Source organism: Danio aesculapii, chromosome 17, assembly GCF_903798145.1.
Source record: "Danio aesculapii chromosome 17, fDanAes4.1, whole genome shotgun sequence".
Taxonomy (NCBI): domain Eukaryota; kingdom Metazoa; phylum Chordata; class Actinopteri; order Cypriniformes; family Danionidae; genus Danio; species Danio aesculapii.
The window spans coordinates 20,161,765-20,180,827 of NC_079451.1; the positions used below are offsets into that span (position 1 = coordinate 20,161,765).

Here is a 19,063-nt window from a genome sequence, read left to right on the forward strand (position 1 = left end):
TTAGAGGTTGGTTTGTTCACCGAGTTCACTTTACTTTTCTCATGTGTTCTCCTGCCACTGTAAACCTTGTTGTCGACTTGTCTTTTGGCATTGTAAAGCCCAGTTGTCTCTGGCATCTTATGGGACGTCCTGTTTAGCGTCAGGTCACACTCTGAGAGAATTCTGTCCATTTCATCCCCGAGGTCTTCGGCTGAAAACTCAGAGTCCTGCCCTTCACTGTTACAGCATGACTGGACTCTTCTCCTGACGGACAAGCGCCGCTCTGAGGTTTGGCTGTTTGACGGACCAAACAAATGACTTCCATCCCGGTGACTCTCGCTAAAACTGGCGTCCTCTCTCTCTTTATCTGTAACAGGTGCGACTTTTTTCATCCTGCTTTTTACTGTGCCCATATTTCAGATAAAACATTTTCAAAGCACTGTTGCCATTTCTGCATGCGCCCACAAAATATCCCAACAGCAAACTTTCCAATGTGACAAGACGACTGAAACTCTAACATTTATGAAGCAATCATAGTGGAATCCCGAAAAAAGAATGTTATATTCGGAAAGTCTTTTTATCTTGTTGAATTCAATTCTTCAATTGTTGCATCCAGCGACGCGACGCAGCACAAACTACAACGCTCTCATAATCAAAGAACGCATGACGCGTCTGTCAGAGTTGTGGATGACGTCGGCTCTCATCTAACCAATCAGAGATTTTGTTTACAAACTGGAAGCGTCGCGTCCACCTCAGCCATCTGTCATAACATGAGTGAACTGGATCTGTAGTTGTAACAGCTGGCCGACGTTATAAACTACAAAATTATAATACAAGTCTCTCACGAAACACAAAAGCTGTAACACATGAGTAAATGTATTAACTTTTTAATGAATACCCTGTAAATTCCCATTTCACATCATTTTCAGCATCATCAACTTTATCTTACAAACAAGAAAGCCTAAAATTGTTCTAATTTGACAACCTAGATGCTTAGCATAAATAGTAATTGTACTTAAAGTACACGATAATAAAAATGTTTGGCTAGTATACAGTATTCAATCAAGTTCTTGTAAATAAATGCAGTACATCGTTTGTGTTACAAATGAGTGCTTTGTAAACAAAGAAAAACAAGAGGAAAAAATGATACCAGATACCATATTAACAATTGTAAAAACAAAATCAAACACTTTTTATATTAAACATGGTGAAACTGAAATTAATATCAAAATATTATATTAGTTTAACGAATACTTAACAAAAACATTTACAATTAAAAATAATTACACTATTACAAGTCTAAGATGGGAAACGATGCAAAAAGAAAGACAGATTTAAATGGTACTAAGAAACTATGCTGATGAATATGGCTAAATCACATCATAGTATACAAACTGTGTATATATGTATATACAGTATATATATGTATATATATATATATATATATATATATATATATATATATATATATATATATATATATATATATATATATATATATATATATATGTATATGTATATATATATATATATATGTATATTTATATATATATATATGTATATTTATATATATATATATATATATATACATACACACACACACACACAGGCTGTGAGGGGCACCTCAGCTAATGAGGGCAGAGGGGCAGTGGCCACTGTAATGGCACTATATATATATATATATATATATATATATATATATATATACATATTATTATATTAGTACATTATTAGACATACTGTGAAAATTTCTTGCTCTGTTAAACATCATTTGGGAAATATTTAAAAAAGAAAAATAAGAATGGGGGCTAATGTTTCTGACTTCAACTATAAATATATATACATGTATACATATATATGTATATACACACACACACACACTTAAAAAGGAAAATATAGCTACAGCTTATAAAAGACATTGTAGACACTATAAAGTCAAACACAGTTTTGCATTAACTACTGCACAGCAGTAGGTTATTTCAATTGCTATCAATTCAGCAAAGTGAAGACAACTGGTTAAACTGCTGTTGCTTAAAAGCATTGTACCGGGCAAACTAAATGGCCCATAGAATTAAAGCAGCAGTCTGCATGATCTCGTCTTTTCATCATTATTGATTAATCAGTCCGACTAATTTGCTCAGATTCCTCTTTGTGCCTCAGACGTCGCATGGCTACTGTCTAACAGACCCACAGGATCTAAGCATCCTGTTTTTTGCCATTGTAACAGTGTGAAGGAGTATTATTTTCTCAGTTACTGTATGGTACAGCGCTCGGGGGTCTGCTCTTCAGTGACAGCACTGCTGGAGGTCTGGCATTTTCTTTTGCCTTTAGATGGAGCAGCTGTACCGTGATCTATAGTGTGCTGCAGTAGGTCTTTACTCTCACTAGGTGGCAGGTTGTAGAAGAAGTACTGTGGTGCCATCTGAATGAACCTGTCACAAGAAAACAGAAAAGAAACCATGGGGAAAAATATAAAAGGCTTGCTAGCATTGATTAAAAAGAGGTTTAAGATATGAGAATGATATTAAAGATTGAATATTTACTTTTCAAGATATAAGATTTTTTTTAAGTAAAATACTTTTAAAAGGCTATTTTGTAACAGGAAAGGTAAAATACAGAAAATAATAACAAAACAGAACAATTATATAATTAAGATTTTTTTTGACAAAACAATTTAATATAAATTTTTTTATTTTATTTAATAGTTGCCATATATGAGTTATTGTGTTGAAATATGGGGGAATACATATAAATCTAATTTACGATCCGTATGTACAATTCAGAAAAAAAGCAATTAGACTCGTAGAAAATGTGGGGTATTTGGAGCATACAAATCCTTTATTTTTTAAATTAAAGATACTTAAGTTTAATGATTTGGTTAAATTTAAAACAGCACAATTTATGTTTAAAGCTAGGAATAAACTACTTCCAAAATGCATACAAACGTTTTTCGAAGAACGACAAGGGGGATATAATCTGAGAGAAGAACTAAATTTTAGGAGGTTGAAAACAAGAACAACTTTAAAAAGTTTGTTTATGTCTGTCTGTGGTGTAAAACTATGGAACAGTCTAGATCTGACTCTTAAACAATGTCAGGATAATAATCGATTTAAAAAGTTGTATAAATATATGTTATTAAAGGAGTATAACGATGAAGGTGATTGAAAAGGTATAAAAAGAGAAAGGTATGATGAAATTTTAATTAATGGCTACCTGCAGTACTAGGTTTTTTTTGTTTTTTTTCTCTGGGTTTATGTTACAAGGTATACGGGTACAAAATGGAAGCAAACATATAGTTTGTCGGATATGCCAAAAGGATAGAATGTGTTCATGTGAAAGGAAGAGATAAGTAAAGGAAGAAATAAGTTTAAGTAATAGACGAATGATGTATGTGGTAATGGGGTGGGAAAATAATAAGCTTGTGCTTCATCCCACTCCATTTTCGACCATGTTGAAATGTATTCTTTTGTTAATGATATTTTATGTACGATACTTTGTTCGAAAATAAATAAATCAAATCAAATCAAAATCAAAAAATCAAATCAATCAATTACTTATTTTATAGACAATTTTTACTATGGTATACAAATACCTGGACTGATGAAATATTATATCATACTATATAAAACATCGAAATCCAAGAATTGAACCAGTAAATACAAAAGGAAGAAAAAACAACAATAAAATAGATAAAGCAGAGTGTGTACGTTCTTATACTTTAATAATTATTACCGTTTTAAACGTTTCTTTCTGTAGTATCTCACTTCTTAAGTGTGTTTTTGCTTTGTCATTACACATTTGCTCAGTAACAACCTCATCTGGTTACAATCTCTCTAGTAGCAAATCTATCCAGTTAGTTTGTAGCTATATTTTCAAAATGGAATAATAAAATAAATTTTGGTAGCAGGTCCTAAAACGAAAACAGCTGGAGATGTTCTCGTCAAAGCAGATGATGCAGAACTTACTCGTGCGCTGAGATCTGAGAGACGGTTCTGATACAGTTGTTCTCTGACAGCGTGTGCTCATGGTACAGAACCCACTCCGGCAGGTTCTTCTTGTTCACCTCAAGTCCATAGCCGGACAGCGGGTGGATCTGAGCCACATGTTTATGGGTTAACATGAAGTAATTCCCTGACCCGTCGATGTCCCTCGCCACCTGGAAAACCACACGCAGATTAAACCATGCTTTAAAATAGTGGTTTAGGAGCACTGAAACACACTTAAATATGTAAACCACTGTGCCATTTACTAATCTGACTTAATCACAGATGTACTGTCCTGAGGCTATAATTTGAAGAGAATTAGTGTACTGGTTTTCACTGCTGGACATTAACAGTGCATTTGAGAAAAGAGGTTAATCCGCTTTCTTATTCAGATTTACAGAGACTTTGATGTTTTACCATTAGCAAAATCTACTAACTACATATTTTACAGTTAGAGTCCAAAAATAAAAGTTGTCACAGCTGCCGACGGTTAATATGCATATTAAAATAATGTAAAAGCACATTTACAAATATTTTAAAAATGATTTATTATCTAACTTTTTTTTAAATTTAAATAATTATTATTTTATTAAATGACAAAATTAATATTTATAGTTTTTGTTTCTTTTATTGTTACAACATTAAATCACAAAAATATTTCGGTTAAATAACACAAAAAACTATTTAAAAAATAGAAAATGTATCTTATGAAATGCTTCTCTGTTGTCGAGCACAGATTAATATGATTTATTTATCCATTTTCAAATGCACATTATAAGTGATTTCAGCACAGCACATGCAGAAATGTCCGCTGTTTCGTGCAAAGTGCACCTCTCCAAGACACTGCCAAAAAGTGTTATCATGAGATCAAGATTTTATAACAAATATTAAAAATAGCAATTTGATGAACCATATTGCTTCCTCGGGCATTGTAATAATCAATAAAAAAGGTACTGGCCAACTAGCAAATAACATTGATTTTAATTCACATTTGGCTAGTGTTCATATTAGACTCTGATTACAATTATAAGTATATCACAACTATATCCACACCTGCATGAAGAATCCAGCTAGTAGGGCACGTCTGACGTTTAAGCTGTTGCTCCTAGATCCAAAGGCGGGTAAGGACACAGGCAGCTCTAGGCGTTTCAGGATTTCTGTTAGCTCAGAGCGTATGGCATCTGCTGTCTGAAGAGCAGCCAGACTGAGGAAATGCTCATCACACCACTGCTCCACTTTAGAGTCTGAAATACAAATGTGAACGTGAAATCGACACAATAAATAATAACTGATACATATTATCAGTGCTGGAGATACAAGTAATGTAATCTGATTAATTATTTATATATAGTTAATACCAAAGTTACTGTTTCAAAGAAGTAATGCAAGTTTTGTTTTTCTCTCTTATCATATGTGAGAGAAATCACACAAGTGTAAACATGATGGTTACTGTAGATCTGGATCAAATGTAAACATAGATTTACCCATCTCATCTCACGTGTAAATAAAAACAGTCAAATGCATATTAGACAAACCTGCGATAATTAAACGTTAGCACAAATATCCAATGAGTATTTCATCTGATTTTAGTAACTAATGTCTTTGCTGCTAAGCTTCTATGATCCAATTCAACAATACTTATGAGCAAAAATGACTTTACATAAACATAATGCATTACCATCAAATTTAGACTTTTATTTTGAAAGGCCACTTACATTTGCCAAAAACATTCATTCATTCATTTTCCTTCAGCTTAGTCACTCATTTAGCAGAGGTCGCCACAGCCAAATGAATGCCATATTGACAAAAAGATTATTTACACCAAAAAACAAGTAAGCCAGATCCTGATAAATCCAGATACGTAAAAGTAATGTAAAGCATTACTTTCCATAGTAACTGTAAAGTAATCTAGTTACTTTTTAAAGAGTAACTTTAATTTTTAAGTAATAATAAAAAAAAGTTAAAATAAAAAATAACTTTTCCTAAAGGGACAGTTCACCTAAAAATTAAAATTCTGCCATCATTTACTAATCCTTGACTTGCTCCAAACTAATTTGAGTAATTTTGTTCTGTTGGAAGAAGATATTTTAAAGAATGTTGGAAACCGGTAACCATTGCAATTAATAGCATCGTTTTTTAAATAATTTTTTTTCTATTTGTCAATGATTTGCAACATTCTTGAATACATCCCATTAACAGTGGATGTTAGGGTGCTTTCACACTTGGTTCAATTGCCTAGACCGAAGCCAAGTTCGATTGTCCCCCCTTGCCACCTTCTAGGCTGGTTTGTGTTCACACCGTCTTTTTTTTTCTTCTGAACCCCATACGATTGCATCATCAAGCTGCTATCTTGTGTACATCTGTTGCTAGGTGACTGCCATGAAAGGAAGTGCCAAAATGGGGACGTCCGCATATCATGGTCATTCTGCTTTATGAATCTTTTGTTTTTGTTATCAAAACCAAAATACAGAGAGCCACTGGCGTCTATCTGCCGCAAAAAAACTCAGATCATCATGTGATGTCTGCAGAAGTCGTTTTTGGTGGAGCCAAGCAGACATTATCACTGTTTTGCGCCAAAGTAGGTGATACACAGACATACACACACAAATGAACGCTATGAAAAGTTGGCAGTTCAATTCTGTTATTTGGTACGATTGCATTCAGATCAGAAGTGAACCAGAGTTCGCACGAACCGTACCCCAGACCACATCTTTCAGGTGGACTTGGGTACGGTTCACGGGTGTGCACTCGAGTTCAGAAGACATATTCACACTAACTAAACATACCGTACTCTGACGTCAAATGAACCCAGGTGCAGACCAAAAGTGCTAGTGTGAAAGCACCCTAAGACAAAAATGCCCATTGTTGAATAATTTAGAGTCTGATTAAAAGCAGACTGAGGATGCTTCAATGAATTGCTTTATTGCAAAAATATAACACTCACATGATCCATCCTTTGCATATCTGTAGGCATTGAAGATATTAATAAGAGTGAAATGATCTCCCTCGGCATGCTGGAACTTCTGATGACACAGTAAGGCCTTCTGTCTCATTTCCACGGGGGGTGTAAGGAAGCAGCTCGGAGCTAAATTACAAAGACAAAGAACAAGTGTATTTTATTATTATTATTCTTTGTAATTTTATGTGTGTGTGTGTGAGTAATTAATTTTCAGTTTTTAATTTTCTATCTCTTTATGGGTACATATACTTGTACATATACTTGTACATATACTTGAATGGTACATAAACTTGGTGCAATAATAGTGACCTGACATGATTTCCAGATATAACTGGATGGAGCAAAGACATAGTGGAAGTGAGACACATGGTGACACACCTGTCGAGTGGATTGTACTGAGACAGGATTACCTGTTAGCATGGCAGCGATGGTCAGCACTTCACACACACAGTCAAATTCGCAGGACGCAAGCAAAGTCTTAGCCATCTGTGGCTCCAGAGGAAACTCTGACATGATAATTCCAATCTCGGACAGATTTCCGTCATCATCCAATGCGGCGAGATAGTCCAGTTCCTCTAAAGCTTGCATGAGGCCTTCAGGATCTACAGTGAAGGGAACATTCAGATGTTTCATTTATTTCAAAACAATAAATGTTTTTTTTCTAATTGCGCCATTTATTAATAAAAATAAACTAAATGCTTGATTGTTTATTGAGTGATACACTTTTTGTCTTTGTTTATTGTTAACCAGTGATGCTGTTGTTAAAAGTTTATTGCAATAAAGCTGAAATTTTAGATGATAAAATTAAACTTAGCATTAGTATTTTAATTTGTATAATTATTTAATAATAATTATAATAAAAAGATGCAGCTGTATGGGCATCCACTGCGTAAAAAAAGATGTGCTGGATATATATATATATATAAAACATACATTTAAAAATAAAATAAAAATACATTATAGTTAAACAAAATAAAAAAAATTAAAATAAAAAATAAAAAAAACAATACAAACTTTGCCAAAATATAAAAGCTGATATTGATAAATACTACAAATAATTCATATATATACAGCATTATAGTGAAGGAACTATGACATCAATTTGTATGAAGAAACCCGGAAGCGAGTTAGCATTTTAGCAGTTCCGGTTCCCTTGTCCCAAAGTCAATGGGTTTTTTGAATGGGTTCTCAGTTAAATCGCTTAAATAAGATTCGTGGCTCATCATACTCAAAATACATTTACATTTTATTCTACAACTTAAAACACATCAGTTACACCACACTGTTGATTTTTTAAATCAGTTACACTTCTTTAAAAAGACGGTTGCTATCAAGTTGCTAAATGGGACTACAGGCGGTGTTGGAGGCATTATACGTCATTGAGCTGAACTGGTCTGAAGTATTTTCATAAATAGTATTTTATAGTTTGTAGTTTTTTTTCTAATTAGGGGATCAAATTATGTGTAGATAATGCCTTCACTTGTAAAGGCCATCATGACAGATTAATTTGTTGATCATTTATTTAAATATTTTTTTATTTTTATTCAAAATGAAGATACTGCTTACCAGTGCAGCCAGTCTTTTTTCATGCTGTCAGTAATGCAAACGTGTGAATAAATTCGGAAAAATACCTACATATTAAGTGTCATTTTAACGTGATCAATTGATTTTTTCTTCATTTTTTCTTCATCTGAACACATTTAACTCTATCATAACTGCAATATTTACACTCCTCTTTAAAATTTATAGTATGTGTGACTGTATAGGCTGCTTTTCGCTGTACTTGTGATAAGCTGTGACAAAAAAAAAGAATATTGAATGTTGTTCTCTATCCATGAAGAAACTTGCAGGCATTTGGTAGACCTTTAAATCACGCCTTATCAAGGTAAGCGGGCTGTATGCACGTGCACGATACACTTATTTAAAAATGTCTTATGATAATACTATGTAAGCACATTTCTAAAACATGCAGTACATGTTTTAAAACTTTTCCCACAGAAAAAACTACCCAAATGGTGCGTAGGTCTATATACAGATGTGTTTTTTGCATATTTGTATTTGTTTATAATATATAGTGTAGATTATAAATCGAGATGTAAAATTTTTGTCATGGACCATATTTCTAAAAATGAGCTTGAAAAGTTGTCGTTAGCAGGGTGGTGCTGACGTAACAAGCGTGCGCCACGAAGGTACTGTAGTCCATTTATATCCTCATGTTAGCTTTTCAGTTCTTGCGTTTACATTTAAGATCCAAAAGTGCTAAAGGTTGTATTTTCGTATGAGGATTATCCAGTTGGACAAAACGTGCAAGCATAATGAACAGTGTTTGAACACGGAGCTTATTATTAGCAATCTTCGAAAAGCCTATGGGAAAATCCTATAGGGATTTTATCGAGGGAACCAGTTTTATGTTAGCAGCCGATTAGCCTACAAGGTGATGTCATAGTTTCTCCACTCTATAGCATTTAAGTAATACTAAAATAACACTGAACTGACCGAAATAACAATAAATTAGGTGAAAGTTTAATTAATTTGAACTTATTTACTTATTTAAAATAAGCTGAATTATTCCGTTTTTGGGGGACAGCATTCATTGTTTTATGTTCAATTTACTTAAATGTGTTAACTTATTATGATGTGTGTAATTGTGTTGAACCCAGCACTGTTTACAGTGTAACAAAAAACCTACAGAGAATTTTAAAAACCACATGAGCACGTGTTATTGTGGGAATATGTCAACAGGTTATCTATCAGCTGTTATCTGCAATGCATTTTCCCTATAGAGATACACTTGTTAGCCTGACAGCACAGATAGTAAACAGGCAATAAACTCTCACTAATTTATGGCATCATAACAAAAGCGCCTCACATATTTCCTTGGTTGCATCATAAGGTAAACAAGTTCATGTTGTTCATGGCACCGTGTTGTTTTCGTGATGGTAGCTCCACTAATGATTCTGCTCGTCTGACCGGTGCTTGTTATGAGAGCAGGTTATCTCTGCAACAATGAACCCAGTCATTGTGCTGTCGGCTCAGCTAAAGCACGGCTCACATCCTCTTAATACCAGCAGTGAGCAGAACAGACCCATCTGCACCTTGACTGAGAGCCAAGAGGACCTGACTGATCCCAGATTTGCCTGGCTGTGGTAAACAGTGAATAGCGAACCGCTTGTTTGTATTTAGATGGACTAGATTCATGTGAGCCATTCTACAAGCCAAGTATATAAACGGAAGGGGGGGAATATTGATGTAACATAGTATTGCCATATTTTCTGTGGGAATACTATATCGATACATGGATGCCCATGTCAGAAGGTTGTGGAAGGTTGCATATAACATTTATGACAGGTTTTCATTAGTTTTGGTCAGTTTATCTGCTTGACAATCCCATTTTGTTCCACAGCAATAAAATAATCGAAGTGTGACAAACAACCTGAGAAATTTAAAGTTGAAATATAGGTAATAAATTGTGATGAATATCGCAATATATTTAAATATATTTTGCTAGAATATAGTAATATATTTAAAAACACAATAATACTGTACCATGAAACAAGTATTGTCATCTTTTTTTTCACAGTAATTTGCATTGGAGAAGACTTCCCCTTAATCACATGAGTGGGCAGACACACTTGAAGTGAGCTCCAAGCAGTTTGTCTTTCAATATATCTGGCTGGCTGCTTGAATCTTTAAGCCCACTTGGTGGTTTCTTTTTTGTATCGCGCATCAGACGGTTATAGTTTGGAAGGATTCATGGCATGTGAAAGGCAGAGAAAACTTGTCATGGCGATAGTGGAAAATCTCCATGCCACTCTGATCTCTGAGATAACTTCTACCATTGCAGAAAAGGTGAAAGCAGCTATTGACTCTGCTCTTGAGAGTTTTAAACTGAGCATCGAGTCACAAGGTTGATGTGTTGATGAACTCGATTAGCACATAAGCAATTACAGCAACTGCATTGTAGCACTGGAACAGATGGTGCTAAAGTGGAATTCAGCTAATAAAGTACTCACCGAGAAAGTTATTTGATGTAAATTGTACTTTGTAAAGTAAATTGCCTGGATCTGGTTCATATCTTATTATTCATATTCCTATTATCATTCCTATGTCATTATATATATATATATACAGTTAAAGTCAGAATTATAAGCCCCCTTTGAATTTTTTTTTCTTCTTTTTTAATTATTTCCCAAATGATGAGCAAGAAAATTTCCGCAGTATGTCTGATAATATTTTTTCTTCCAGAAAAAGTCTTGTTTGTTTTATTTCGGCTAAAATAATAGCCGTTTTTAATTTTTCATGAAGCATTTTAAGGTCAAAATTATTAGCCCCTTTAAGCTATATTTTTTTGATGGTCTACAGAACAATCGATCATTATACAATAACTTGCCTAATTACCCTAACCTGCCTAGTTCACCTAATTTACCTAGTTAAGCCTTTAATTGTCACTTTAAGCTGTATAGAAGTGTCTTGAAAAATATCTAGTAGAATATTATTTACTGTCATCATGGCAAAGATAAAATAAATCAGTTATAAGAAATGAGTTATTAAAACTATTATGTTTAGAAATTTGTTAAAAAAATCTGCTCTCCGTTTAACAGAAATTGTGGTAAAAAATAAACAAAGGGGCTAGTAATTCAGGGGGGCTAATAATTCTGACTTCAACTGTTTATATATATTAATACAAATTACATGATATATTTATATATAAATATACAAATTCCAGCGTTATGGATGTGACATTTGCAGTAAAAACTCAAAACATAAACGCACAGAAAAAGTTTATGTTAACATTAAATTGAAACATCTCTTTATATTTTCCAAAACAACTAACCACAGAGTTATGGGATCAGAAAAATATCAATCTGTAAATATTTTTTTATATTTTGAATGAGGAAAATAAATATGCGTTATGGATGTGACAAAAAAGCCTGCAAGTTTACAGTATACACCATACTTTGTAAAAAATCTGTGAATTAAACTGCACAACCCAAAAGAAATAATGCTAATCTAAAGGATAAGTGTTGGCTCTTTGTAGAACAAAAATGATTGATTTTATTTTATTTGACATTTTTGCATTTATGAGGAAAATGCTGCATTATGGATGTGACACCTCTCCGCGGATATGACAGATGTGAAATTGCCACTTGTGTGAGTTTGGTAAATCAAATATAATTGTTTGAAAACACTGACAGAGACATTTTTGAATATCTTTACAGTACTACAAAATACAAGAACAAACATAATTTTTTTAAAGGGTTTTGCTATTTTGGTGACAACTTACTTTTTTTCAAGTTGACATTTGCATGGAATTGCTCATATATATTTCTGTCCTTATAGTTCATGGTAAGTTATAATTATAGTATTTTAGTAACTACTTAGCAACACCCTAAAAACAGCATATCTGCATTAATGTAAAGTTGTAAAGATTTGATTGTATAAGAAGGATCTCACCTGGTCTGTCAATGAAGTCACAGTGACTCAAACCAGCTATTTCCATGCGTTTTAGGAAAAGCACAGTGGAAGTGATGTCAGACTCTAGAAGGTGAGGGACGCTTTCAGCAGGAAGTGATGTGTCCTCTTGATACAAACAGAAACACTTGCCTGCAGAAATAAAAAATCTCAGGCTTAGAATCCAGTGCATGAAAAAATGGATGAAACTTTTTTACCTTAAGTAGTACACCTCTGTTGAAATGTATTTTTATTTTTGTAATATTTTCAATAGAGTATTTTAAGCGGTATTTGGAAATATTTAACCAATTTTACAAATGCATTGATATTATTTAGAAGTTAGTTCTTTCTTAGAAATGTAGAAAAGCAAGAGGTGCTTACCGGTCGGGCCCGCGAGTTGTTTGCGGATCTCAGCTTGGCTCTTGCTGATTGGTCGAATTACAATTGAGTTGGCTCTGATTCGAGGATTGTACACCTGTCACAATGAAACATCACCGTTTTTTATCCACCAATCAAAATGGAAAAAAGGCAGCTGATCTCAATCTCAAGCAGTACTGAATTATATAAAAAGTATGGCACTTCCACATTTTTATTAGTATAATTACATATATTCTTGACCTTCACTCAAGTGAAAGGAAAGGCTAGCCTCTAAAATTCCTGATAAAAGCTAAATCAGTACGTACATATCTTTTCTGCACTCCAGCATCAATCACAAAGCGAATAGTGTGAAGCGCCCAGAAGAGATCTTCGCTGGGGCTGCAGGTGAGGAAGACTCTCCTGCTCTTGCTCTCCTCAGTCAGCAGTGAGAGACTGTCTCCTTGCCTTGGGCATAGAGACACAGGCACCAGCTCTCCATGAGACAGAGTGAGATTGGCACCCTCTCTCCGCAAAATGGCATGGGCACATTCAATCTCCTTGAAAATGAAATGGGAAACAAAAGTTTTGATTACCATATAATTTTTTTTTTTTTTGCAATTCTACAGTATACTAGATTTAAGATTTTTTTCATTTATTTAATTATTTAATTTTATATTAATTATATAATTAATCCATATTATAATTTGTAATTTTACCACATTAATTCTAAAATATGTAAGTTTTGTAATGTTTATAATAATTATACATTTTAAAATATAAAAAAATTGAAAGCATTTAATTCTATATGATTTTAGATTTATTATATTATAGATTATTTTAATTTATATATTCATAAACTGCATTATATATATTTCTTTTTTATAAGTCTTTATTTAATTAAATCATCATAAATTATAAAAATAAATACAATTTAATTTATTATTTTATTAATTAAAAAATACTAAAAATAATCCTGAAATTTCTATTTTATTTTTCTATTTTTATTTTATTTTAAATATTGATCTTTAATATTTCTATTTATTAAAAATAAATCATTATAAATATCACACATTATTATATTTATTTGGCTTTCTATTTCATCAAATTCATTTGTTAACTAATAAAATATAGAATAAATATTTTTAAAAATGTCACGAAAACATAAACACATGTACAGTAAATGCCCAGCATTGTCTCATCTATTTAACGTTTAAATGTCTCTCACTTGCTCAGTTGCCAGAAATGCCACAATGTCTCCATGGTTTTCATTCTGGTGTATCTCCAGAGCGAGTCTAAGAGCAGAGCAGAGGTAATCCTTCACTCCTCCTCTCCCACTACCAAACAGCACTTCGCACGGCTGTGGTCCTTCCAGCTGGATCTGAGGAACAGTTCCATAGTGTCTCAGCAGCTTCTCTGAGGAGTGTGGAGCGCTAAGGATGACCAACCGAAGCTCTGGCCGCGTCAGGAGCACATCTTTGAGCAATCCGAGAAGCAGGTCTGTGCTGACAGTGCGCTCCTGGGCCTGATCGAGGACCACCACACCACACTGCTCCAACAGAGGGTCTGACATCATTTCCCGGAGCAGTACGTCATCTGTGCAGTATCTGTAAAGCAACAGATGTCATTGCAGTAGGATGACCAGATGTCACTGTTTTCCAGGTCAGCCCAATTTTTGAGTCTTTCCCAGACTGGAGCTGTTGTAATTAAAATCTGAACGTACAAAATGTTCTGCCCCCAACTTTTAACTCACTGATAATCATTGAGTTTTCAATGATCTTTTGGCCACTTAACAACAAAACGTCTGTTCGCCATTAGTTACAAGTTCCAAAAATGAAAACCAGCATGTGTGTGGTATGGTAGGGCTGCACAATACTGGGAAATTATTCTAAAATAATCTAGACATTAACATTTAATTTTTCTGCGATACATATCTTGATATTAAGTTTAATTCAGGGTTTCTGCAGGTTTCACCAAGTCAAATTTAAGACCTTTTTATGACTTTGAAGAATTAAATTTCAGACTTATATACAGTGCTCAGCATAATTGAGAACACCCCATTTTGAAAATGAATATTTGTATCCATTTCTCAGTGAATATAGGCAATGTATTTTGCTGCATTTAAACAAAACAGATTTATTGAACAAATATATTTATTAAAATAACATTTTAGTCACCAAAAATATGTAGAAATTGAAAGATAATACAATTCAATTCAAGCTAAATATTGCAAAAAAATTACAACCTACAAAATTTCAACTAAATTCGTCAATTTGTTTGTTTCTCTTGATTTTTTCTTTTTTTTAAATTTGTATTTAATATTTTTCTATAACATAAAAATTTGTCTGTACAAGGTTTTTGGACCGTTATATCGTCAGTTATTTTGTTAGATAAGCTCAATATTAATTAACAATTAATAATTAACAATAATAAATTGTTAGTTAATGCACAAATATAATATTGTGTAGCTTCCTTGTAAAAATATGAATTTAAAAAATAGATTTGTGAGGGGTGTACGCATATATGCTGAGCACTGTAGGATTTTTTTAATGGCCCAGCAGAAAAAAAATCTAATTAGATATTTCTTAGCCACATATTTATATAATGTGTCTAAACAAGCAGACCTTTGTTGTATACATACATTTTTTGCAACATAACAAAAAAAAACTCTTAAAAAAACTCAAAGTATGCACAACAGATTGTTGTAATATTAGTTATAACTAGTTTTGCTAAAAGTTTTATTGGGATGTTTTGTTGTTGGTGATTGGATGCTTGTTGAACTGATTAGGTTTTACATGAACAAAGGAAAATTAAGACCCGCTTAAAATGATTTAAGATTTAAGACAATATTTCAGTGACTGTAGGACTTTAGGTAGGAATGCAGGACTTTAAGGTCTAAATTTAAGACATTTTAAGACATTTTAAGACTTTTTAAGACCCAGCGGATACCCTGATAATTTCACCAGATGAAATGAATATCTCTATTTGGTAGGAATTCATAATTTCAGATTGATTGGGATGATATATATGACTTAATGCTTTAAACTGGTTTAAAATGTTCACACAGTCACAAGCCTTAAAAACACATGCAAACTTTTTGATAACTTTATGGTTAAACTTTTCAACTGTGGCTCCGCCAACTAAAATTCTGATCCTGCAATGTGACTAATGCACATGTGCACATTGCGGTATTGATGCTGAAATTATATATTGTGCAGCCCCAGTGTGTATGTAGCATCATTTTGCACCGATCTACTTCCTGTGGTGTAAAGTAACAAATTACAAATACTCCAATTACTGAAATTGAGTAGTTTTTCTCAGAAATTGTAATTTGCTAAGTAGTTTTAAAACGTGTACTTTTACATCTCCTTGAGTACAAGAAGATGTCCAAAATCTTTACACGCAATGACCCAGAGACTGTTTATAGACTGCGTGTCACTGATGAAAAAATGAAGGATGTGGACTGTATAAGGACTGAAATCACCAAACAGCCTTAAACAGTCACTAAATAGAACAAATGAAGAATGGAAGGAAGGGCCAAATGAAGGAAGGACCGAACAAGGAATGAAAGGAAGTACCGAACTAATGAAGGAAGGAAAGATTCAGGGAAGGAATGAACAAGCAAGCAAGGAAGGATCGAATGAATGAATGAACAAAGGACCTAATGAAGGAAGTAACAAAATATGAACGAACGAACAAATGAATGAGTGAACAAATGAAGGGAGGAAGGACTAAATGAATGAAGGATTCAAGGAAGGACTAAACAAATAAAGGAAGGAAGGAATGAACAAACGAATGAATGAACAAAGGACCTAATGAAGGAAGGAACAAAAATATGAATGAACGAATGAATGAGTAAGCGAACGAATGAATTGAGGAACAAAGGAAGGAGTAAATGAAGGGAGGAAGAAACGAACAAACAAATGACTAAAGGAAGAACAGAACAAACAAACAATGGAAGGAAGGAAATAAGGAAGAAAGGAAGGAAGGAAGGAAGAAACAAATATTGGAATATCACTAAATGCACTACAGAATGTTACGTTTACGCATCCCTGCACAAACTGCATGTAAACTTATTAACTTTTCACAGCGTAATACTCACTACTCTTGAGTACTTTTAAAAGGGTTACTTTTTACTCATATTTTGAGTAATATTTACAACAGATACTTTTATTGTACTTGCGCTACATTTTTGGGCAAGTACTGGTACTTTTACTGCAGTATGACTTTTCAATACTATTTCCACCACTGTCTACTTGTAAATGAAGAAGCAGATGTGATTGGATGGTAATTTACACTGGGAATTATCAGTGATTTGCTTAAGGTCAGTGTTTTCATTAAGTCCGCCGTTCTAATGAGTGTTCTTGCTCTTTTGTTCACCAGACTGACTTATGGCCACTCTAAAAGCTCTGATGAAGCATATGGGCATCACGGCAGCTGCCGTGGAGACCCTCAGAACGAACCCCCTCAGCCTTTTGTTAGCTATATATTGTTTAGGACAGGCGCCCCTGAAAAGGCGACGCACGTGTGGTGATAATGAAGGGGGGAGGGCAGGACTGCAGAACTCAATGGAAGAAAATGTCCAAGGCAAATGACCAAATGATGCTGTGCAGATTTTGTGTTATTTACACACCTGAGTACAGTGTCTGGGGAGCAGCAGGCCTGAAGCGGGATGCTATATCCAACCTCATTGCCGATGTTCACATCCATCTCGTCAGCTACACGCAGGGCCAGCTCCACTGTTGTCTGATGATGAATCTGAGTGCACACCACCATGCCGTTCTGATACTGCGCAGACAGGCAAAACTCTGCACACCACTGAGGGATCTGATAAAGATTAAGATAGATAACCACAGGCTGTAAGGCTATTTGAAAACAAAACCCACACACATGACATACTTTTGATGCTAACAAACTAGTCAAATTGTGAAATTGTTGTATCTGTCACATCAATTTAGTCCTATTTACTGTATAGCAAAGATAAAACATTCAAGCTATCAATAAATTAAGTTTAGCATTTGAGCACCATATTACACTTTGCCTTTACACATTACAATTAACCACAGTATTCCACATACCACCAAGTTAAACCATGGTAACTACAAATGAACACTAACTATTGTTTAATCTTGGCATTTGTAGAAAGTCGTAGTTATACTAATAGTAATAAACATCTCATAGGCATGGTTACTAAACTTCAAATTGAAATTTGAATAATATGATAATATTTTGAAAAATTCGATTAAAATACCACAACATATTTAAAACTAGCCCTTTAATATAAATTAATATATTACATTAATGAAACATAATACATAATAAAAACAAATAATCTCACCTGGGTGCTTTGTCCTGATTTAGCTGTGCCTGTAACGATCACAATCTGGCTGTTGATCAAGCTGTCCATAAACTCGCATTTCGCTCCCCACACCGGCAAACACTTTCTCTCTCTTAATAATTTGTAATATCTTGAAGAAAATGGCAGTCCGTCGAACTGATTCAACTCCAGCAGGTCGTCTGAATCAATGTCTTGACTTTCAGGGGTTTCTGATAGTTCCTCCACATCTGTTGATAGCTCCATCTCCATCGCTGTCCAAATAAATCTCTTTCGTCAGTTGCTCAAATAAATCAAACGGAACAGACTGAAGCACGTACGCCCTGTTAATTATGTGACATATTTATGGCCCTAAACAGATTACCTCCTTCCGATGAGTTTTAGGGACCGTCGCTGAACAGAGACAGACCCTTTGTGTCATCAGTTGTCCCGCTCAGCGCACTAACTTAGTGATGTCCGAATCGTATTTTGAATCGGATCTTTATTATGAACCGAGAACAGGTGGTTCGCCAGTTCGCTTGAATCGGTTCGATTGGTTCTCAACTCAGCAGCTAGACGTGTGACGTGTGTATATGTTAATTCGTGAAAGGAAAGTTTTGCTTGGTAGTTTTATTAACATGTGTGGGAGTTTATACGTTACTAATGTATTAAATGTAAAAGTGAGTTTCAATTATAAACTTCATGTTATATTTGGCACACACACACACACACACGCATACACACACACACACACACATACACGCACACACACACACTTAAATAATGATAATAAAAATTAAGTAAACGTAAAATTTGAATGATTTTATTACTCTTTAACATAATAGAATAGAACAAATAATAGCCTATTGATAGAACAAATAATAGTAATACAAATCCTTTATAAACCCAAAATAAGTCCGATGTGGTCTCTTTTTCATCTATCTATCTATCTATCTATCTATCTATCTATCTATCTATCTATCTATCTATCTATCTATCTATCTATCTATCTATCTATCTATC

General features: G+C 33.9%; 1 protein-coding gene across 1 annotated transcript; it reads right to left on the bottom strand.

Moving 5' to 3' along the window:
- Nucleotides 1-1,865: 1,865 nt before the first annotated feature.
- On the bottom strand, nt 1,866-18,482 carry dhx32b (DEAH (Asp-Glu-Ala-His) box polypeptide 32b). The gene is made up of 11 exons (XM_056477166.1): nt 18,065-18,482; nt 17,360-17,553; nt 13,955-14,333; nt 13,056-13,286; nt 12,754-12,847; nt 12,376-12,525; nt 7,332-7,523; nt 6,907-7,047; nt 5,016-5,206; nt 3,945-4,135; nt 1,866-2,411 (listed from the first exon to the last, which is right to left on the bottom strand). Exons 1-11 carry the CDS (start codon nt 18,311-18,313, stop codon nt 2,231-2,233), a joined length of 2,193 nt encoding a protein of 730 aa, XP_056333141.1. The 5' UTR covers nt 18,314-18,482; the 3' UTR covers nt 1,866-2,230.
- Between the last annotated feature and the right edge of the window lie 581 nt (nt 18,483-19,063).